At 40.9% G+C, this 24,963-nt stretch overlaps 1 protein-coding gene across 1 annotated transcript; it reads right to left on the reverse strand.

Moving 5' to 3' along the window:
- Positions 1–6,830: 6,830 nt before the first annotated feature.
- F2RL1 (F2R like trypsin receptor 1) lies at positions 6,831–24,451 on the reverse strand. The gene is made up of 2 exons (XM_063456719.1): positions 24,343–24,451; positions 6,831–8,830 (listed from the first exon to the last, which is right to left on the reverse strand). The coding sequence occupies exons 1-2, from the start codon at positions 24,401–24,403 to the stop codon at positions 7,734–7,736; spliced, it is 1,158 nt and encodes a 385-aa protein (XP_063312789.1). The 5' UTR covers positions 24,404–24,451; the 3' UTR covers positions 6,831–7,733.
- Between the last annotated feature and the right edge of the window lie 512 nt (positions 24,452–24,963).

Consider the following 24,963-nt stretch of genomic DNA (forward strand, 5'->3'; position numbering starts at 1 on the left):
ACCTGGGTGACATTTTGGAAGTCCCAAGTCAGAGTTGGAGGTAGGACAAAACCTTCTTATTCGGATTAGACAATTTATTTGGCTTCTTTACTCTTTTTTCGAGAGGCCCTTTTCCTCTGTAATAGAAAGTGAATGGTTGTCTGGAGAAGAGTAGAAACAAGAATGCACACAGAAAACTGTGTATGCAAAGAATACATGGGATCTGTTTCTAGACGGAAGCCGTTCTACAATTTGAGTTGTTTCTGGCTTTAATAAAATACTTGAAAGACCTGAAAGTTAACTTCTAGCAGATAAGTGGCTGTTGTCTTGATGAATACGGGTTTTGTACACATACACAGAAACCTTTCATTTCATCCAAGACCAAATAACTAAGGTATTTGGAGTAACACTTTAAATGCACACCGTGATGAAGCTATATAGTTGCAGTTTTGCCAATGGCCAACAGGTGCCAACTTTCCTGCAATACCATCTTCATTTGTCATTCTGGTGTCCTGCCCCTCGGAATTACGCAATAGTACATACAATGGCACACACTTTTAACATCATGCCAGAATGGATATGTGACAAGATTAGATAGGTAGCAGGCAGCCACACTAAGAACATTGCTGAATATACACACCTGCATGGTGGGCTTCATCTTAGCCCATATCTCGATAAAACTATTGGAAATAATTCAATAAAATACTGCATAATTAAATGCATGTTTTCATTGGGGCACTCTCTATTACGTAGTGATTTTTTTTTTTTTTGACATTCTTTATTTTCCTTTTTATGTTGTACAAAACAGTGAATAACGATACATTATGTTAAAAATTCAGGCTTAAGCGATCACAGGCGGAAGAATATTTCTCGTCACATTAACAGATCCATTTTATCTTATCAAATGCAACAGGCAACACCACATCAGAGTTGATACTGTTTTACAATTTTTCAAAACAAGCACCACAAGCACCGCTCATGAATTGTTGAGGTTTGAAGGCAACATCACCATGCTTATTCCTGGTTGCCTGTAGTACAAATAAGCACTGTTTCAGTAACTTAATAGAGTGAAAGACATAACGGATACAGGTGTGCCCTACCCCCAAAAGTTCTGCTTTCCCATAAACATACATGCAGACGTTTCAATTGCAATTTAGGACCCAGCAGGTTAATGTCTACCATAAATAACCGTCAAACTGTACTGTAATTGTGTGGAGTAGATATGCTGTCCCTCCGTCTCTGTCTTCAGGGTGCTGATAACAGCTGTGTAGGTGTGTGCCTACCTAATTGTGGTGTCCCGATAGGGGATGGTGTGAGTCGTTCGGTGAGTCGTACCGTCTGTACATCCAGGTGCGGGGTGGGAGGAGGGGGAAAGAAGGGGGAGGGGGGTCAGTCGTATCCCATGCATCCGTCTGTCCAGTGGTGGGTTCGGAGGGTGAGTGTTTGTAAGATGGAGGACATGTAATGTTCAGCGAGGATGGGGTGGGGGGAAAGGAGAGGAGCAAGAGGGGGCGCAGAGGGGGGGGATGATGGAGCTCGGTCAGGGGCAGGGTGCCCACCCCCGCCCTCCAGCCCGTGGCCCATATTGTGCGCCCCAGTGCGAGCGACTCCCGACGCAGCCCCCGGAGCCCTGCGGGCCATGTAGTCCATCCAGGGGCCCCACAGGTACGCACACTTCTCTCCCGTGCCATGAAGGTCCGCCGTGAGGCTTTCCATGTGGAAAATTTCTTCTACTTTCTCCGTCCACTCCGACAGTGTCGGCACCTGCTGTGATTTCCACTTGGCGGGGATCAGGCTCTTAGCTGCATTCAAGAAATGTCTCATTAGAGACCTTTTGTATCTGCCAAGGGTATTACGTAGTGATTTTATGTAATTTGGGGAGTGCAGTGTCTCTGAGCTAAGATGGAGTTGGTAAAAATCGCTTACCCTTCTGAACTTGTGATTTGCTTCAAACAGCTGATTTTTAAAATGCCTTAGATATATGCTTATTTTCCAATACAAAAAAATTAAATTAACAAAATCTATAATTTTATAGCAACAAAGCCGCTGATAAGAGGGCAACGAAGGGACTGAGTTTTAATGATATAGTGTTGAACCAGAAACAAAAAACTATTCAATCATTTCCACGTTGAAAGGTCACTGGTTTGTGGGCAATGAGCGTAACCCAGCCAGTGCCTACTTAACATTTGGCTGACTCACGTCACTGAAGAACACAGTGTAACAAATGATAAGATTATAGCCGTGCAGAAAATGAACGATTTTACTGAAAAACAAGAATTGGGAGAAATGTCAGCATGCAAAATAAGTATAAACAATGAGGCTACAACTAGAGAAACAGGCATTTCTTACGGAAAATCAAGTCCAAAGCTGAGATTTAATTTCACACAGATGCTGCTGTCAAAAGTAAATAGTTATTGGTCGGGAGATATCTCAGTCCATGGAGACAGTCAAGGCCTGAGTTTGCCACTTGGCCAATGGAGTAGGAGACTTTGTAAAACTGTAGGGAGCTAGAATTTGGGGAATTAAAGAAATCCTCACTCATGCTGGGAACCAGCTCCCCTGATCGACACAAGGGAAGGTTTTTGAGGGTTAATATCCGATGGCTGTTTCTGTGCTGTGTGCACCAGCCTGATGAGCCTGCGTCTCATCCGAATCCGCCAGATTCGGGCCTGCCCCAGGACTGAAGCCGAGGTCCTGCGTTGGATCGTGTTTGATAAGTACTGGACTGGGAATCTACTTTTTGTGTGCGTAGCAGACTGCTGCAGGTATCGTGCCATCTTGTGCCAGAAATCTGCACAGATTGCATCGAGTGAAGAGGGAACGTTGGCAATCCCCCTGGCACGCAGTCTCCGCCATTTCAGATAAGGCTCCTGAGCTGCAGATCGGCATGGCAGGAACATGGAGTCTTTGATTAGCTGTAGTGATAGGGTCCACAGGCTGAGGACGGGATCACCCCCTTGGTCCAGAGGGGTGGGAACATGGCTACTCCATTCACCGTCTGAGTAGGCCTCATCTAGGATGACAAAGATTACCCCTCCAAGGGACACAATTTACCAGCCTCACCTCGGAACCAGTACCCCCTTCACACAAAAGGCCACATCTGCAAGTCGTCTAACAGGTATAAAATCAGTGTTTGTGAGCCTAAAAGTTAGAGGACTGCAGGAGCTGCTCTCTCTTGCAACCATTCGGCATGGTGGTCTGGCCCTGCCTCCATTTTCATTTATTTTAATAAATTCAGTATTCTATCCCTTCATACATAGATATGGTTACATATTTTGAAGTTAGATTCATCCTGACACTACTGGATTCTAAGTTTAGTCTGAGGTTCCTACATGAAGTACTTCCTCTTCCTGAGTGCATTGCAAGCGGTTTTTAGATATAACTCCAATGACAAAATACATAATTAAATGCATGCAAGTTTTCATTTGGGGTACATTTATTAAAACAGTGATTATTTTGTATTTGGTCACTGGAGTGTCCCTTTAAGTGTAATAAGATCTAGACTTCAGTCTAGTGGGCTTTACTAGCCCCTGTTCTTGTTACCTATCACGGCCATCCAAATTTCGCAGGTAATGAGGAAGTAAAACTCCTGCAGCAGCAGGGGCGATCGTTTTGGGTGCTGGCAGAGCCCTGTTTTGGTAGGCTTCTAAAAGGTGGTTGTGGTGCATAGAGTGGCAATTTATCTCAGTGTTTACTTAATTGTGATTAAAAAAAAAAAATAATAACACTTCCTATTTAGGTAAATGGCTTCAATTTGTACTACAGCAGCGGACGCCTTTTTCCATAGTACGGTCTAGGATAAATGCAAAGCACGTCAAATATAAATATTGAGCAATGAAATTATTGAAAAGCGTTGATGGCTGTCACACACAGACTTAGAATTGTGAGGCATACGTGGGAGGAAGCAAAAGTACAAGACAAGTAGTTGAGGACCTAAAACTCGTCTAGAACACAGCTGGAGGTCAGTTTTGTACCAGCACGGTTAGAATAGACACAGACGCAATACACAATTATTAAAATACATTCTGTGCTTGGAAGTTACGGATCTAACAAGATTTGTGGAAATCATAGTTCCTGCTTTTACCAATGACGGTAACTATACGAGTAGCCAATTCTTCAATGCTTGGAGGTGGTTCTTTCTTGTGAATAAAAATATGCCAAGGCCTTTGGCTTGCAGTCATTCGGTGTACACACGTGCATTTGGATTAATAGAAAGTCCAAACTTGCATCAGAGCTACATATCTCCCAATATGGGGAGGTATGCAGTGGGGACGGGTTGGTAGGCCTGAGAGGGAGCAATGCCTGTGACACAACTTGCATCACTGTCAACACCCATAATAGCCTGCCCAGGAAAAGGTAATACACTTTAGCTTATTTTGCACTATTTGTCTCCCACATTGGAATTAATGTAGGACCCACCTATATTGGGGTACTGTGAAGTAGTGGTAGGCTTAACACAATATGGCCATATGGTGGAACCGAATCCCTAAATTTGCTGAGATAGGCAATTTTTAGACTATGTGCAAAACTATTTTTATGTGCGCTGTTGCTTAGTCTGTATAATGTTTGAATTTTCTAAGGGAGCACTTTTCCTGTAAAATACATGTTCTGGACGTGCCCCCAATTCTCTTTTTGTCTTTAAACACATAGTCACAGACGGTTATAGGCAGTCACACACACACACAGACAACCACAGTCACAGACAGTCACACGCACCCGCAGTTACTTCTTTCCATAGTGGGCTGGGTGAGAAGTGGAGGCACTGCTGTCCCTGAAGTCTTGAAGTTGGGGCAGCGGGAACTCCTTCTGGCCCGCTCTCCATCCTTCTAAAATTTTAAATGGTCAATGCTATAAACTAATTTAAAAGCTGTGGCTGGAGGTTGGGTATTTAGACATTACCATAGAGCTGGATATGTAATGTACAACATGAAATTATGTGATTTACACAGACAGATTTCTAAAAAAAAAAATTTCTAAAAAGTTTTTTTTAATGGCCCACCTCTAGCCTAATTCACGGGTGTATTTGTAGGCACAGTTGCCATTGGAATGCAGTGGCATACTTGTGTGTAGTGTTTTTATGCAGGTGTATGTTTACATGTAGTGTTGGTGTTTGATTCCTGGCATGTATACACAGCCACATCCATACACAAATATACACACTGACTCACCGCTCTATATATTGTTAGCCACCCTCTTGTTAGCATACAGTTTGTGTGCAGGAGATATGGCTTCCTTGCGGCCCTGCTGTTGGCTGAGGTTGATGGGAAAATGGGAAGGGAGCTGGCTTTCTACTTCCTGTCCGTCGTCATGTTGGCTCTCAGTGTCGCTGGGAGAAAGTCCTCCCAGCATTGCCAATCTGTTCAGAAATACCCATCGGATGGCCCTGTGTTAATGGGCCACCCAATGGGACCCCATCTCCGCAGGTTCTGGTACTGCTTCTCCTCCAGTAGTTCCACTGCTGTTAAAACACACATTTTTGTGAAGATTCTGTTATATTCACACTTTAAAATTAAGGACATTAGGGTAGGAAAGTGGGCATTTGGATTTGGGCTTGAAATAGAGACACTTTTAAAAAGGTATGAAATGGATAGGAACATATTGATTAATAAGATTTATTAGTATGTACACACACTATAGAACGCATTAAAAACAGTACGAATAAATAGGATTTATTATGTTTATATTTAAAACTTTACCCAAAATTTCTTTTTTTATACAAAAGGTTTTAGAGAAACTAAAAAAAACCCCACTGCTCTTTCTTAAAAATCCTGCAGAATTAGTTTGATTTAGTAGTCTAAACTTCACCTATCTCCTCCTTAATGTGTGAACCTGTATGTCCAGGTCGTGCTCTCAAAGGCATTTATTCACTAAACATGAAATCACAGTGGGTTGAAAATCAAATTACAAAAAAATAAACATAGCTAAAATATATTTCATACACTGTGGTTCTTAAAATAAATATTCTTCAATCAGACATAAAACCATTCAAAACACCATAATGCAAAGAGATTTGGGGTGCCATCCCTTGGTATGTGGGAACCTGCATAAATGGTTTGACCAATAACAGGTTTCCCCTGGCCCCTCTGCTGTGTTCGGAATAATTATTCTGCACTATCTGTAATACCCTGGGTGACAATGCAGAGGGCAGGTTAGGCCTGCATCGTATGCTCATCACTGAAGAGCCTTATGTTTTTGCCAAACCACCCAAGAGCAGTTTGGCTTAAAAAGGAGAGGTTGGCACCCGAATATTGCCTGCACTACATCGACAGTGTTTTGGAGCTTAGAATGGCCCATTCCTGCATAAAAGGAAAAAAAAAAAAAAAAGTGCTTGAAAAAAAATTAAAAAAAATTCACAGTAGATCTAAGAAATACTAAATTTTATATGAAATATATATAAATATATGTACAAACTAAAAAATATATATATAAAACCAGTTCAGGAGTTAAACCACACCTGGATGCATCAATCATCTGATATTTACCGGTTGAATCTTCTTCAGTGGTGAGATTCCAAAGGTAAATGCCAGAGAATTGATTTAAGCAGGTGTGCATTACAGGCACCCAAGTTGGACGAACTTTTGCACAAGTCTTCAGGGAAGATGAACCTTCTGTGCTACATTATAACAAACCAAAGAGACAATCCAACAGCATCAACATCACACATCACACTTTGTGCTCACAAATATGTCAGTACCAGAAAACAAAGACAAGAGAAAACCTCTAGAAGTATTAAACTAGCCAATAAAATGTATAAATTAACACTTTTATATGTAAATTGTCAAGATGTGTTCACAATTTCCACATGCTTTGCTTAGCCTGCAGCTCAAAATAATCTATGCTGAGCGTAATGGGATTTGTAGATCACGTGGAGTTGGAAAGGCACCACTTGCCATGTATGGTACAAACAGGGGACCTGTGTAGTCCAGGGAGATCAAGCAATGCAGGTTTTATTTATTTATTTACCACTTAATGGCCAATGACAGTATGTTCTCATAACCTGGTCTTTATGGGTCCTTGTCCAAAATGCAATACTTCTGTTCTTTAACAACAGCATGGCTTTAAAGCAGGACACTCCACGTAGACAAAGTGGGCAAACAACTGGTCTTTTAAGTGTTAACCATAGGATGTATTACGTCTGCCAGCAACAGTAGTTCTTTGTTTTAGATTCTAGTCGGCTTCATTTCTGCTTTCTTTTACCACAAGTTTAAGTCTTGCCCTACTTCTCGTCTCTATATGGTTTTCAATAGCCTGCTGTACACAAAGGTTTATAGCAAATCACCTAAAGTTACCTCTCTCGTGTAAGTATCAGCCCTCAAAACTCTTCAGAACAAAATTTACAAACGAACAAGTTTAAAAAATAAAATAAAAAGTTACAAAAGTAATCTCTTCGAGCAAAATATATAGGTTTGTTCTATTGCCAAAGAATAATATAAAACATAGTCCTGGCACGTACAGAATGCTTTCCATGAAGCTTTCATATGTTCTCTAAACAAGTTATCAGAGCACTGGGCTGCTACCTTTCAATTAGCACTTCTCCCACAATGCTCAGTTAACTATGCCTTGTTCGGCATTCCAGCTTAGCAAACCCGGTTGTGAGATCCTGGATGATGATATTGGACACAGACTAGTAACACTTTACATAAACCTATGAGCACGGAAAAATTGTATTCTTGGAGGGGGTCAGTCTTTCCTCCAGGGACCCCACAGTACAGTCTCCTCATTGTCCATGGTGCAATTCCCAGCCCAATGCATGTTTAACAGCTGCTTGTTTGTGTGTTGGACCTTGAAGTGTAAGTACGGTTTTTCTGGGAGTATTTCATGGAACTGAATGAGATTCGCATTCTTTCTACTGTCCGTACACTTCGACATTTGAACGTGTTTTTCACATTTTCTCGGAAATCCTTGGAAACATAGTAGTAGATGAAAGGATCAATGCAACTGTTCATAGAAGAGAGACAGAGCGCGATGATGTAAAATGCGTAGACGTTCCCAACGCCTCCTTCCTTTATAAAACCGTAATGAACAATTAGAAGGATGTTACTGGGCAGGAAACAGAGGAGGTACATGAAGAGTACGGTAATGATCAGTCGAATGGCTCGCTTCCTCTTCTTTCCAGTCTGTTCATCTGTAATGGATTCGTTCAAAGTCTTAATCATCAGTGCGTAAGCCAATGCCGTGAGAATGGCTGGGAAAAAAAATACTCCGATCGCCATGGACAAGAAATAGTTGAACATATCAAACGCCAGTGTACTCAGCGGCAGGACATCATGGCAGGTTGTAATATTGAGTCCATAAATATAAACGGTTTGGTCAAAACGGTACAGTGGGATTGTGCTCAGAATAATTAGGATCCATATAGTAATTGAGACGCCGAATGCAATTCTGGACTTCCGTCTTGTTTGCGATATGGGATCCACAATGACCCAGTATCTCTGGACGCTAAGACAGGTCATGAATAAGATCGAGCAATACATATTCCCATAAAAAAATCCAACAAGAACCTTGCACAGGGCTTCACCATAAATCCAGTTATTGCCATTTAGATGGTAGGAAATCTTTAAGGGGAACCATATGACAAACATTAAATCAGCAAATGCCAGATTAGCCATGTATATGACAGCCGGATGTTTCTTCTTTGCTCGGAAAAAGAAGACCCACAAGGCTATTGCGTTGCTTGGTAAGCCAATGACAAACACGAATATGTATATTATGGGGAGAAAAACAGTGGTCACCTTGCTGGTCAGTACGTCGGCTGCAAATTTGTCCACTGTGTAAACATAATTCCCAGAACCATTGGAAGTTTCCACTTTTTGGCCAACAAAGCTTCTTCCTTTCTTTGTAACGTTGCTGCCTGTAGGAAGAAAAATAAAAGTTATCACCAGAAATATTAATACATACATAACAGCAGGAAAATACAAGTCGCACAGGTAGTCTTAAAAATTTCACACGCAAAAAAAAAAAAATTTAAAAAAAAAATACACCACCTCAAACAAACAGAAAACAAGACAAAAGCAAAACAAGTTCTATACAGTAGATTAGAAACTATGAGACAAAATAAATAAAGAGGCATTTAAATGGCCGGCACCGGTCTGGCCTTTTCTCCTCTGAGTCATTAAATATGGCAAACACCCAAAAAGAAAGCATTTGCTTGACCGACAGTGATCGGCTGAGCGCGGCCACCAATAGCAAGTAATGCTTCAGAAAGGCAGGCACTGCAAAAATGCTTAAACACAAAGAAATTGTTATAATCTGGCCACCATAACCACTTAATATGATAGAGATCGGTGATCATTTGATAAACTGTGACTTGGAATGAATGTTTAATTGGGAATTAAATGTCAATAGCAATTAATTAGTAAGTAAACCACACACAGCCAGCCATGTAAGACACCGGACAAACTTTGGTCATAGCAAAATATCAACTACTATGAGTGTACAGTCTCATAGCCCCATTTCATAAGCCCAAACAGACATCGTGGGATTTCCACTGATGATAATTCCAAATGAATAATCATATTGTGAGTGAATCACAGTCTACCTGTCTGAGCGAATGGGCTCATAAGAACTAGTTTCAAAAATTAAGAAAAATAAGGTGGAGGGTGCTGGATGGGAGGACAATCAGGCCTAGCAAATTCTTTCATCAAGTTCCAATAAACTCTACGGAGAAAAATAATAAACACTGATTAGATGATTTAGTAACCAAGCTCAAAGCTCACTGTCCTGGAAAAAGAACGAACAAGTTTAACCTTTTTAACCCCTTAAGGACCAAACTTCTGGAATAAAAGGGAATCATGACATGTCACACATGTCATGTGTCCTTAAGGGGTTAATGTCCGAAACTCAGGGGGTTCTCTGCAATTGCCCAGAGAAGCTGCCTTGCAAAGAATTGTCATTGAGCTGCATTGGGAAGTCTGTGATTGGACAGCCACAGAAAGTCTGGAGGGTGTTAGAAGGGCAGTACTTGCAAAGGCTGCAGCTTTTGCAACCTGCTTTTTGATATAACTTAAATAAAAAAAAAGCCACCTTATTAAATGAATGCATGTTCTATGGCAGTATATCCACTAAACATTTTTATTTTTTTATATTTTTTTATTTTTTATTTGGGCAGTGGAGTGTCCCTTTAAAAAATAATTTCTATGTTTGTGCTTTTTTTGGGCACATTTGGGTCTAGGAAGTAGAATATGTCTTAAATAAAACAAAAAAACCTTAAATAAATAAAACAAAACACTTTCTGTTGTACATTTGAGTTTTCATGATAAATTATGTATTTACTGTGCTGTGGAACCAGTTATTTATCCGGCCACAACTGACTCCAACCTGTTTCTCAGTGTTATTTTGCTCCGAATGTTATATTGTGCACTCGTTAGTTAATAAGGGGCCAAGCCACATGTACATGGCTAAACACTTGGTTTCGGCAGCCTGCTAGCACCATCACCACCACGATGGGCTTCAGTGATTATGGTGCTTACACTATATATTTAAAATATATTTAAAGTCTTATAACAGATTTGCTTATTTGTAGTAAATCATTAGCATTCTGAAAATATTTCATTACTGTGGAAGAATTACAGAGACCCAGTCATGGATTAAACGTTTCATTTTAAAGAAGACCGCAGTAACATGAATAGAATGTTTGTCTATTAAAGGGCATGCATTTCAAACACTAATTTGCTGAAACACCAAATGATACAGTTTGTGTTGCCAGTTTCGGCTCGGCCAGCCTGTTATTTGCCTCAAGGCAGGTCGAATCCAGGTGGTATGCAGCTGCTGTGCTCTGACTGCCCGAGTCAAATAACAGAACATGTCTAACGTGACATCAGTAGGATTGGTGGCATGCCGGACGCTGCATAATGCAGGTAGGCACCTGAGCCTCATTCATACCTACCGTGAGTCACTCTGATTAGTGAAAGGGGCTTGGAAGGTAGATTACATGATGCCCGCAATAACAAACATAATCCCTCAAAATTAAAAAAACAAAAAAAAAAGCTAAATTTCAAAAACCCTTAATTCCTGTTTTATAGTGATCAAAGCAGTCATTAATAACTACTAGTTTTACTCTCTCACCTGTGGCCAAGATCATATTTTTTTGGGGGGTATTTAACCCCTTAAGGACACATGACGTGTGTGACACGTCATGATTCCCTTTTATTCCAGAAGTTTGGTCCTTAAGGGGTTAAGTAGCTGTGGTGCACGGCTAGTGGATAAGTTTGAAGGCTAGGAGATTGACAGATTTGGGTTTGTACAAATAAACCGTATTTAGGTAAGCAGGTAGAGAGTAGGTTAACAAGAAACAATGATACTGGTGTTAACCAGAGTGTGCGTGTGCGTGCATGGATTATGTGAAATAATGTGGTATGTTCACTTCCCATAACTATAACAAAATGTAGAAACAAAACAGAGAACTGAATTCATAACTGTAATATGTGCAAAATCTCGTTAAGAAGATTCCTACAAAAATCAAAGATATAGCTTAGAATGTCATTGTGTGTGTGGGTGGTGGAGGGGGTTATCTGAATCCACCCGAAACTAAAAATGTTCCATATAAATCTTACTCACCCCAGTAAAAAAATAAAAAAAAAATCAATCACATAGTGAGATAGGAAACTGAAAGTAGCATGTCCCCAATAGGACAGTCTGACATAAAACACACACGATGGGTGACGTGACCGGCCTGTTTCAACTTGAAGTTGACTTTGTACATTGTGCAAATGCTCCTCTCTAACAGCGGCAGGTGACAATGTGACACGTCCCCTTTCCATAGCACTCATTGCATCCATCCAGGTTTACACACCCCCTTATTGCTGTGTGGTGGGTGATGCCACCCGTGCATTGACCCTTAATATCAGGCAATGCCCATCAGCCCTCTATTAGAATACATTTAATTACTGGAAGAACGGTTTATAATTTATTGGAAGAGATTATATATATATATATATATATATATATATATAAAAATAAGCGAGACAGGGGGAGGGGTAGTGGGCTGGCCCCAAGGGGGTTGTTGTCAGTGACGTGACCAAGTTTAAAACTATATTTTGACAGTTCTGACCCATGTCCAGAGTACTCGAGATAAAGGAGCATTTGGGTGAAGTAATCGCCTCTATCTATGCAATTATCCCGTAATCCAGGTAAACATTCCACCCCAGTCATATAAAGTCATGAACAAGCAGAAGCACATTCTGTCCAAGGGTTATCTGACACACCTTCAACAAAATGCCACACTAGACACTGTGTCCTCCGTGGAATCCCCGTACAGTCACTGAACGGAGGCCTCTGTAACCTGAAACAAATATATCCTGCTACTGCATCAGGGCTGAGTAACAAAGAATGTACAGAACTGGGTCATGTGACTGACGGCAGCACAGCGATTTATACACCCTCGGCAGGATTAACATAGGGGCTTACAGAGCTACAGCTACAAGACCAGGCCAATCGAATAAATGCAAAACTATTAAAGAAAAAAGAAAAGGTATATTTTATTTTCATCACCCCCCTCCATGCTCTTGTTTTATAATGCAGTGCATGGATTCAGTAGGGATGCAGGGGGATATCTATTTAGGACTGACTATAAGACAATTACCTTAAAGTTGACTTTGTGCAAATGGCTCTTGCGGTTATCTATTTATCAGCCTCCATGTACAAGGTAACAATGTAACATGGGCCCTTTCCATAACACACTGCATCCACCCCTTTCTCTGCCCCAGGCCTAGAACAGGAGCGTCTGCCGAGTACTAAGATGTAAAGAGAAGAGTGGACAACTGATTTTGTGTGTCTATTGCTATATGTGTAGTCTGTATGTCTGTCTGTTAGTTTGCCTGTGTATATGTATGTGAGAGCATGACAGTGTGTCTTGCAAGGGGGCTCATGATTTCTGATAGCAGTCCAAAAAACTAAACAAAAACACCCAACAATGAGAAAACAGCAGTCAAGTTCAAAATCTCACAAGCATGCTTATCACTGCAATATCCAAAGTATAAAGAACAGACTAAGAGAAAGACTGGCAGGAGAAAATGAGACCAACAGGAAGGTGGCTAGAAGTCAGCAGACCATGTCTAAAGTAGCATCGAGTGATCCCTCCATAGAGAAAGACTTGCGGGGGGAATCATGACATTTAACTGCCTGCCACTAGAGGTGCTTCCAATCTCAGTGCTGCAAAGTGTGCAGGACCTACAGGTGATACTCGAAAAATTATCGTGCAAAAGTTCATTTATTTCAGTAATGACACCTCAGCAGTGCCACAGGCTGATAGCTTCCATGCCATGCCGTATTGAGGCAGTAATTGCTGCAAAAGGGGCCCACACCAAGTACTGAGTCCATATGCATGCTTATACTTTTCAGAGGTCCGATATTGTTCTAGGTACACTCCTTGTTTTATTGATCGCATGTAATATTCTAATTTACCGAGATTGAGGATTTGGGGTTTTCATGAGCTTTAAGCCGTAATCATCGCATTTATGACAAATCACGGCTTGAACTATCTTGCTTTGCATGTAATGCGTCTATCTCATATATTAGTTTCCCCTTTTACGTTGCATTACTGAAATAAATGGACTTTTGCACAATATTCTAATTTTTCGAGTATCACTTGTAAGTTCAGCATCTCCACGCTCTGCATGGAGACTCTAAACCAGGGGTAGGCAACCTACGGCACTAGTGCCATGCATGGTACTCGAGGTGTCTTTGCACGGCACTCAAGGCTGCTAGAGCCAAACAGGCTCTTTCCTATCAGGAGTCCCAGTAAAACTTCAGATATCTGCTAAGACGAAGAGGTGGTGAAGGACAATACTCAATTTATGCACTGCAGCACGTAGAGGAAGTGATCTCAGATCACTTCCTCCCAGCACTTGTGAATGGGAATCCACACTGTAGCAGAGCAGCCTGCAGCTGCTGTTGCAGCTCCTATACTTGAGCTATACCTGGTCAGCCCGGTCCCCACTGTAACCTAGGGAAGCTACCCACACTTCTAGATATACTCAGAAATGCAGAATAACCCTCCCCTCATACAAATAATACGAACAGCCCACACACAAACATACACACAATCCCCACAAACGCAACACCACTAACAATCCACATACATGCACCCTCTCACATGCAATACCCCAAACAGCCCCCACACATACACACACTACCAAACACACAATGTGACATATCCACCCACACACAATTCCAAAAGCAGCCCCCATACACAACCCACATTCATATGTATCATACACGATACCACAATCTACTCCTGAACACATACAATATAATAGCTCATATACGCACAAATACAACGATACAAAGCAATTACAGTATAAATAACACAAGCAGAATACGGCAGCATACACACGTCAATTTAAAAAAATAGGACATCACAATCCTATATCGGCACAGTGCTGCTAAAAGGTTGCCTACCCCTGCTCTAAACACTCCCCAGAGAGATGCGGATTGGTGCAGAGTGGTGTTTTACATTGCATGCGCAACAGCCTCCCAATGCTTTCCTATGGATTGGCTGAGATCATCAAGATTGATGATATCAGCAGAGGAGGCCATTATAGATGCAGGGACACCAATGCAGCAGTGGAGAAAAAGGTAACTACTACCTTGTATCTCCACAGAGAGAGAGGCAGGGGGGCCAAGTATGTATTCCAGCACTATATAGTGTTCTTTTTAAGTGCGTCTTAGTCCATAAAAATGTTGGCATCTACTACGCTATACCACTGTGTGATAATTTTCTATAGTTTAATTATAGTCAATAAAGTCAATACAGTCAATAAAGAACCTTGAGATTAGCCAAGTTCCATGACTTAATAATAGAGGGCAGGAATTCTATTTGTAGGGACTCTCGAAGGGTTGTTGTCGTGTGAATTGACCAATATTCAAAAAAATAAATGTGGCTATTGTGGCCTAAATTGAAATTCACCTGACAGTTGACAATTCAGTGAATGATCCTGGGGCGTTTATCCTCTTGACTATGAATAGTAGCAAGCTGAAACTGGTTCCAAGTATTGTTCTAAATTAACTATTTCCCCCAGATTAACAATTCACAGCAATCCAGTGGTAATGACAGGCACCATCTGTATACAACAGTGACGATCCTTTAGCTTTCTATCACTGATGTTATATAGAATTTAATACAGTGATTTCTAACATTTTTTTGAGGGACCAATATTAGGTACCGTATGTTAATTATACAATATTTGTTAGCTTGCTTGCACATTTCAGCTGTAAAACAAGCACAGTGAATTCTTAAACATCGCCCAGTTTGCTATATACCAAGATACGTTCTGTAAAACACACAGACGTGAACTTTTCTCAGTTATAAAAATGGGTCTCACATACACGAGGGGAACAATCTATTGGGTGAAGTACAAAATACCTCACCCGGGACTGAATACAATAACACTGGCAACCAGTTTTTGGTCCCGAGATAACAACACCGACTTAGAGTTATGGGTTTCATTTCGGTTTTGCAGACCAAAACTGAGATTAATAATTAGCATTTTTTGTAGAGTTACCAATAAAGCAAATCAGTGATCGGATAAGGCAATATATAAAGACAAGCACTATATAGGATTTTATATCACGCCCCCGATTGTCTGAATACAGTTGTTTTAAAAACATTTATACGTATACCATACAGCAAACATCCATGCACATACATATATTACCGATTAGGCAGATATACAATCATGTTAATAATTACGCAATCATAAGGGAGAACATAATGTCAGCTATAGATTTAAATTCCTCCTTTAATGACGCAAAACATAATTTCCTCCTCCTCTCACCCCCAACGGCAGACCTCAGCAGCGTCATTGATTTATCGTAATAAAGAAACAGAGGGAGGGTCACAGATCTATGTGTTTATGTATCTCTGCAGATAAAAATGTGTTGCATCTGTGTTTAATTATGTGGGCTGGAAAAAGAAGCACAATTCTGACAAAGTTTGGAAACTTGTTAAAATAGGCAAAAAAAAAAAAAAAAAAAAAGTGTCAAAATGTCACAAGGTCACTTCCTTTGGGAGCCAAAGAAAAATGTGCATTTTGGAAGGTTTGGGGTTTTATTACAACCACCACGTTTTCCATTCAAGCATCAACGTTTAGAATTCACAACTTTTGAAGCAATGGGATAATTGTGCAATAGGTCACTGGCCAATGTACAAAACGTTAGCAACAACACAGATTCCAATCTAATGCACTCCAGACATATCTACTGGCAGGAAATCTAATTAGGAATGCTTATTTTAGGAAACATTTCTAGGATAGTTAGTGAGAATTTTTATCACAATACCAATATTTTATTATGTCTTACTCAGCATAACTCGATGAGAGCTATGGGCTTATAAGGGTAAGGGTCGCTTTATCAGGATTTAGACTTTCAGTCTGTTCATGAAAACCGTTACGGATTGTATTCCTCTATACCCATATAAAATGTTATATGGAACAATAATATGTTATAGATACGGTAAATCATTGTGGGCTCTTATTAAATCACCCAAGAGATGACTAGTGTTAGCCAATGGTTAGCCTAGTGAGGGTCTGAGCCACTTCTAAACAATGAATGTGCCTCCTGGCTATAAAATGGGGAACAAACAGTTACATAGTCTGAGAGAGAGAGAAAGAAAAGAAAGAAAAAGGTCCAGTCTCTCTCACATCTGTTTTTGGGTTGATCAAAAAGAAGAAAAAATAAACCCAGTTTGAAGCGCTGTCCAAACAGAAATACAAACTCATTAATATCACAAGATATAAAGGTTTAGTGATTAATGTACGTGGATACTTTGTGTGAGTCACTGCTGGTGAATACGTGCCTTCTGGTTATAGCATGAGCAATAGAGAGAAATAGTTAACAAGAACAACAAAAATCCTACGCGTTATTAAATCACAAGATGATAACTAGTGTTAACCAACTCTGGGTAATAGAACCAAAAAATATTCTGAGCAACGTTTGGGCAGTAAATGTCTGTAAAAACGTTTCATACAGTGAGCTTGGAAACAATATATATATATATATATATATATATATATATATATATATATATATAAAAATAGATAAAATGTTACATCTACATCACTGGACTAATACGGCTACAATCTCTAAATACATATTCACTGAGCAAAGAAGTGCACTTGTAGGTCGTGATCCAAAGTGAAATTTATTCAACGATATTCATACAAATGTAAAGTCCCGATCAACGTTTCCACCATCCTTTTTCAGTGAATACATATAGTATACAAAAAAACCACTATTTAACAGATAAGTGCCAAATTAGTGAAGGTGCGTAGCGCTGAAAAGTGGATTACTTACTCCCAGCTTATTGGGGATATAGTAGTTGTGAATGGCTGTATAAGAACAAAAGGGAAAAGTATATAGTGCAACACTGTTGAATTAAAAAATGGAAATATATATTCCAAATTGGAAGCACTCACGTGGTTTAGAGCCTATTATGGATTGGCTCTAATCACTTGCGCCGTTGTGCACTTAAGGTGGCACACACCTTCTAGGTCCACGTGTAAGATGTTCCTCAGAAGCATGTAAAACAAAGGGGTAGGGGGAGACAGGGAGAATTGCCCTGGTGCAGAAATCCTTAATCAGGTAGGGTATAGTATAAACACATACAGATGGCTTCTCACCTTAAAGAGAGCCTATCACTTGGCTCTGAGTGTATAAGCAGATGAGTCCAATTCTAGGGTGACTCTACCCTTCTTTAAGCAGGATAAAATGGTCCACCAAAGTGCAGATTCAATAAAATTTATATTTATTCCATTAGTATAAAACTTTAAAAAATAAATTGCAATACATACACAGTGGTGTTAAGTCCAAAGTCCAAAACGCGTTTCGCCGATTCTGTTCGGCTTTTTCAATTGGTGATTTACTTCCTGCTTTCTAATACATATATACCCCTGTCTGAACATTTAATTGGTTGCAGGAGATCGTGATACAGCCAATCACGAGTGCTCCTGTTGAAGATGGGTGTGTAGTTCCAATATGCCAATAATCTATCCCTTATACGTGACGTCATCACGCACGCACACGCGTGCGCGTGTCGTCACTTCCGGGAACCTGAAAGTTGTGTATATACTTCTATAGTCCTTTTTAATCCGATCCCATTGAATCCAGAACAAAGATCTTTCTTTGTATCTTGCCTCTATACTTCATAATGCTTCGTTTTCTTGCATCAGTATGGCGGATGGTTGTGTCGTTAGTGTCTTTACTCGTTCAATCATCGTTATATCGATGTCCATGTCTCCATTTTGATTATGGGCAAAGTCCTGGCATCATTTAGTCATTTATAATGTGTAGTTCCTAAAGCCATATGCTCATTATCAGAGCAAAACAGGTATAATAACATAAAAAAAAAGGGAGGTATTAGTATAGGCACTATTCCACTAATATGCTCTTATAAAAACATATATAAGTAACCAAAGTGGTGATGTGCAGAAATAATATCTATAATTAAAAGCATAATTGATATTAGTAAGTTCCTATCCAAGCCAGACCATACCAATACAAGTGTTGGTCCACCCATTATTAGAATCCAAAATAGATCTAGACCCAAAGGTGATTGAATGAGCCACTGTTAAAATTAGAAAGTTATTAAAATAAATATAGATATTAATAGAAAAATTAGTACAATAAAAAATTGTTAAAAATTGTAAAAAATCTATATATTACTTATAAGAAGTGGCATAATTCAAAATCATCATTGAGTCCATGTGGTTGCATGGTATTAAGGTTAAAAATCCACTGCATCTCTGTTTGTCCAATCAATTTTATAGGGTCCCCTCCTCTCCAATTACCGATTACTTTCTGGATTCCCATAAATTCCAGTAGTGATGGGTCACTATTGTGTTTATTCTTGAAGTGTAGGGACACACTATGTTTTAGGAAGCCATTTCTGATATTTCTAATGTGCTCCTGAATTCTTGTGTTGAGTGTCCTCATCGTCCTTCCTATATAGGTCAACCCACATGGACAGCTGATCATGTATATTACTTTAGTGGATTGGCAGGTGATGACTTGTTTAATTTTAAAATTTCTATTTACATCTTGTGGGTGATGGAACTCTTTTATCACTCTTCTTCTACTCCTCGAGTTTTTACATGCTCCACACATGCCACAACCGTAAAAGCCATTAGATTCTTTAAAAAACTGACTTGTAGATTTTTTGGGGGGTATGTGATTCTTTACCAAATTACTTTTCAAGTTTTGCACACCTCTATACACTATATTAGGTTTGTCCGGCAATATAGAATTGAGGACAGGGTCATTTTTCAGTATTGGCCAATATCTCTGAATGATCTTTTTCAAATGTCTACTGCTGTGGTTAAAGTCGCAAATAAACTTCAGATTTTGTGATTCTACATTGTCGATTTTCTCTTTATATTTGATCAGTTCATTTCTATCCTTTCCTTCGACCTCTTTGAAAGCTTTACTTAAAAGATCGTCATCATAGCCTTTTTCCCTGAAATCGTTTATTATCTTCTCTGATTGCTCTCGGAATTTATGTTGTTCTGTGCAATTTCTTCTTATCCTTAATAGTTGTGCTTTTGGGGCGTTTAACAGCCACGGGGAGAAATGACAACTCTTCTCCCCTATGTAGCTGTTAACATCGACCTTTTTAAAAAATGTACTTGTCTTTAAAACATTCTTTTCAACATATATATTGAGGTCTAAAAATTCTACAGAGTTTTTGCTAAAATGGCTCGTAAGTTTGATGCCCCAATCGTTGGTGTTTAAATGAGTTAAAAATACATTCAGTGACTCCTCGTTCCCTTCCCAAATAAAAAATATATCGTCAATGTAACGGCGATAGGACACGAGGTTCGCATCCCATCTATGGTCTCCATAAATAAATTGTTGTTCCCAATGGGACATAAAGAGATTCGCGTAACTGGGTGCGAACCTCGTGCCCATCGCCGTTCCACAAGTCTGTAAATAAAACTGTTCTCCATACCAAAAATAATTATTGTTTAAAATCCAATATATTCCTTCTATTATAAAATCTACTTGTTGGGGTGGGAACTTGTTGGAAAATTCTAAAAAGTGACGTATTGCTTCGCATCCTCTTGTATGGGAAATTATAGTATACAGTGAACCCACATCCGCTGTTACAAGGTAGTAGTTGTCCTTCCATACAATATTTTGAATTATCTGTAGGACATTAATGGTGTCTTTGAGGTAGCTTCGGCACGTACACACTATGGGCTGAAGACATTTATCGATATACTGGGATAACTTGCTAGAAATAGATCCTATACCGGAGACAATGGGTCTCCCGGGAGGGTTACTCTTATTTTTGTGCAATTTTGGCAAATAATAAAAAACAGGGATTTTAGGATATTGCATATTTAAAAACTTATATTCTTTTTGGTTCAGAACTTCTGTCACTTTTCCTTTTTCAATAAGTGCATTGTAACTAGACTTGATGTCTTTCGTGGGGTCCTTACTCAAGACTCGATATGTCTGGTCATCATTCAATAACCTAAGTATCTCCTTATTGTAATCGTCAGCATTTAGGATGGCTATGCCTCCCCCCTTATCCGCTGGTTTAATTACCAAAGTTTGGTCTTCTCTTAACTCTTTTAGAGCCTGTCTCTCATGAAAGCTAAGGTTATGGTACTTATTTTTAGGTTTTTTTATTTTGTCCATATCTCTTAGGACCATCTTCTCAAAAGTTGTCATCTCGTCAGAGATGCAACTTCGAGGGAAAAAGGTAGAATTTTCTCTCAGATTAGTGTGGATTATGTCGTTATCTTGGTCGGTTGTTGAATTGTGGGTCACCGTCTGTTTTAGAAAGAATTTTTTTAAACAAAGTTTTCTCTTAAATCTATTTAGATCCAAATAGACACTGAATTTGTTAATCGGCTTTGTGGGGGCAAATTTTAATCCCTTCGCCAATAGACTGATCTGGGATTTCGTTAGTTCTTTTTTGGAAAGATTGAAGATTCCGTTCGATTTGGGTGCCTCTCTCTCCTTTCTTTTCTGTATGAGTGTTCCTCCCCTAGTATGCTGGTTGCACCGAGGCTTAAATAACGAAAGGGGTGAGTGCCGAGGACCTTTGAGAGAGAAAGTTTAACCCCAGATACCTTAAGCCCAAAATTACTGAAAGGCACTATTTACCTCAGGGGGCAGCGGCAAAACAACCTGGCAACTTTCTGAAGTCTGACACCAACGGAGACTGGAGATCCACTGCTGCGGCCTACTGCAACAGAGCTGGGGAGAGGCGGCCGATCTCTCCACTCATCCGCAACTGAAAAGTTCCTACTCGCTCATAAGCACTTTAAGCGTTTCTGGGATGCCCTAGAGCACCGCCAAGCACAATTGTCACCCCAACCATGGGTGATTGTTAAGGGAGGTGAGAGCCGGAGAGCGTGGAAGACTCCCTTGGGCCTAGCTGCCGCGCAACTGCCCAAATCCTTCGCTACTGGCCTACCTGGGCCGAGGGCAACCAAGGGCTCGATCCGAAGGCATCGCCCACACAGAAGGAGGGCCCACCGCCGAAGACGGCGGCATACCATCGGGACCCCCCACTACTCCTACCCCAGGAGGGATTCGGCCCTTAAGGGTTACCGGGTCCGTAGACCAAAGATGCCGGCCTCTCTACCGGCCCGGGGCTGGAGGGTGAACCTACCTCGCTCCACACGTGCCACCACCTATGACCGCCGCCCTGCTCCATGGATCACAAGCTCAGACAGGCACCGAGAGTGTAAGGGAAATCCCCACAGGGGCTGCTACGGGGCCCAGCCTGATGGATCTCACGGCAACCTCCGAGCTGTGCCCAGTCAAGGCATTGGGTGAAGTAACCACGAAAGGAGAACTACCTGATACCAAACTGCCGAAGCATAATATATACGGTGTACCTCACCTGACTACTCTTTAGGCTATCTATGTATAAGCTATTGTTTTCTCTCCTTTTACAATGCTTGCCTTACTCACCTCTGCCTGGAAGAGCAGTGGATTGGTAAACTCCTCTAAGTTTGCCTACCTTGCCTTCAGTTAACTATTGCCAGACAAACATGTCATGATGTAGTGATCGTTTAGAAAGAAATGCTAAACCTGTGAATATTGCTGAAGGGGAAAACTATTATCAATTGTACAGCCGTGTTTATATGGTGATTGTACATGTCATGTTCCCCCTTTTTGCCGCTCCTCTGAATACTCTTTTGATGCAAATGCCTATAGTTAACCCTACGCGGGACTATGCTTGACATATCTGAACAAGTAGTTTAAAATCGTTCCTCTCACTTAGACACAACCTTTCCAGTTCTAGCTTGATATAAACATAAAAAAATTGTGCATGAACCTTCGATCACCCCTTTGTACTACATATTGATTTGCCTGAGGAATGCCGTTGGGGTACCTCAAGCTTGCTGTAACTTCTATATGGACTGCAAAAATAAAAAAAATATAAAAATACAAAAAAAAAAAAAAAAAGTAAATGAAAACTCTGTACTTGTAACATGTAAGCTGATACTCTATGAGTCACTGTTGGCAATAAGTTTGCCCTCTGGCTGAAAGATCAGACAATGTAGCAAACTGGGCGACAAGAAAAACTAAACATAAAGGAACAAAGCCCAGGGGAGATTCAGGGTGAAGCCATGGTAAAAGCAGGTAAAATGATGCCCTGTAAGATTCCGTGCTGGGCTGTAGCTGTGCTTCTTGATATAAATTGGGCATACAGATAAAATAAATCAGGAGACACTCTATAGTGAGAGCTGTATGTGAGCCTGGTGTGGGTTGATGGACATTATAATCCAGGACAGACCAGCAGGGTGGCTCTGGTCCATATAAAGGAATGGTCACTATGATCCAGGACCAGCAGGGTGGCTCTGGTCCATATAAAGGAATGGTCACTATAATCCAGGATAGACTAGCAGCAGGGTAGGTCTGGTCACTATGATCCAGGACAGACCAGCAGCAGGGTGGGTCTGGTCACTATGATCCAGGACCAGCAGGGTGGATCTGGTCCATATAAAGGAATGGTCACTATGATCCAGGACAGACCAGCAGGGTGGGTCTGGTCCATATAAAGGAATGGTCACTATGATCCAGGACCAGCAGGGTGGATCTGGTCCATATAAAGGAATGGTCACTATGATCCAGGACAGACCAGCAGGGTGGGTCTGGTCCATATAAAGGAATGGTCACTATGATCCAGGACAGACTATTAGGGTGGGTCTGGTCCATATAAAGGAATGGTCACTATGATCCAGGACAGACTATTAGGGTGGGTCTGGTCCATATAAAGGAACGGTCACTATGATCCAGGACCAGCAGGGTGGCTCTGGTCCATATAAAGGAATGGTCACTATAATCCAGGATAGACTAGCAGCAGGGTAGGTCTGGTCACTATGATCCAGGACAGACCAGCAGCAGGGTGGGTCTGGTCACTATGATCCAGGACCAGCAGGGTGGCTCTGGTCCATATAAAGGAATGGTCACAATGATCCAGGACAGACCAGCAGGGTGGGTCTGGTCCATATAAAGGAATGGTCACTGTGATCCAGGACAGACCAGCAGGGTGGGTCTGGTCCATATAAAGGAATGGTCACTATGATCCAGGACAGACCAGCAGGGTGGGTCTGGTCCATATAAAGGAATGGTCACTATGATCCAGGACAGACCAGCAGGGTGGGTCTGGTCCATATAAAGAAATGGTCACTATGATCCAGGACAGACCAGCAGGGTGGGTCTGGTCCATATAAAGAAATGGTCACTATGATCCAGGACAGACCAGCAGGGTGGGTCTGGTCCATATAAAGGAATGGTCACAATGATCCAGGACCAGCAGGGTGGGTCTGGTCCATATAAAGGAATGGTCACTATAATCCAGGACAGACCAGCAGGGTGGGTCTGGTCCATATAAAGGAATGGTCACTATGATCCAGGACAGACCAGCAGGGTGGGTCTGGTCCATATAAAGGAATGGTCACTATGATCCAGGACAGACCAGCAGGGTGGGTCTGGTCCATATAAAGGAATGGTCACTATGATCCAGGACCAGCAGGGTGGGTCTGGTCCATATAAAGGAATGGTCACTATGATCCAGGACAGACCAGCAGGGTGGGTCTGGTCCATATAAAGGAATGGTCACTATGATCCAGGACATACCAGCAGGGTGGGTCTGGTCCATATAAAGGAATGGTCACTATGATCCAGGACAGACCAGCAGGGTGGGTCTGGTCCATATAAAGGAATGGTCACTATGATCCAGGACAGACCAGCAGGGTGGGTCTGGTCCATATAAAGGAATGGTCACTATGATCCAGGACAGACCAGCAGGGGGGTCTGGTCCATATAAAGGAATGGTCACTATGATCCAGGACAGACTATTAGGTGGGTCTGGTCCATATAAAAGAATAGTCATTGAGTCCTTACCTGTCACTGCTAGCACACCCACAGCCAGCGCGGCCCCCCACAGCAGCCACCTTGCCCACATGCTGAGTCCGGCTCTGAGTTCTCACTCTCACTCCGTCCGAACGGAAATGCCTGGGACACAGCGCACTTACTGCAAGCGAAACACCTGGCTCTGACGTCACGGTGGGACAAACCCCGCCCCCTCAGGTTTCAATGAAACTGGACACAGGGAGACAACGGCATTCTGACCACGCCCACCATCTGACGAAGAAAGGGCGTGGCCTGAACAGTTACATTCCATCGCTTGGCTTAACCCGAATAGAATGTTGAGTATCAGAGACCTGAATAGCTATATATTATATTAAATATATTATATTAATTATATTATATTACATTATATTATATTAATTATATTAATTATATTATATTACATTATATTATATTAATATTATATTACATTATATTATATTATAAATAACCTTAACCTGAATAGCTATATATTATATTAATTATATTATATTAATTATATTATTATTATTATTATTTTGCATTCTTTATTTTTGCAGTGCTCAGGTAATACAAACAGGCTCGTATCGCCACAACAGCTGGTACGGGCTTAAGTAGTACAATAAAGACAAAAAG

This window comes from Pelobates fuscus, chromosome 5 (assembly GCF_036172605.1).
Source record: "Pelobates fuscus isolate aPelFus1 chromosome 5, aPelFus1.pri, whole genome shotgun sequence".
NCBI lineage: Eukaryota > Metazoa > Chordata > Amphibia > Anura > Pelobatidae > Pelobates > Pelobates fuscus.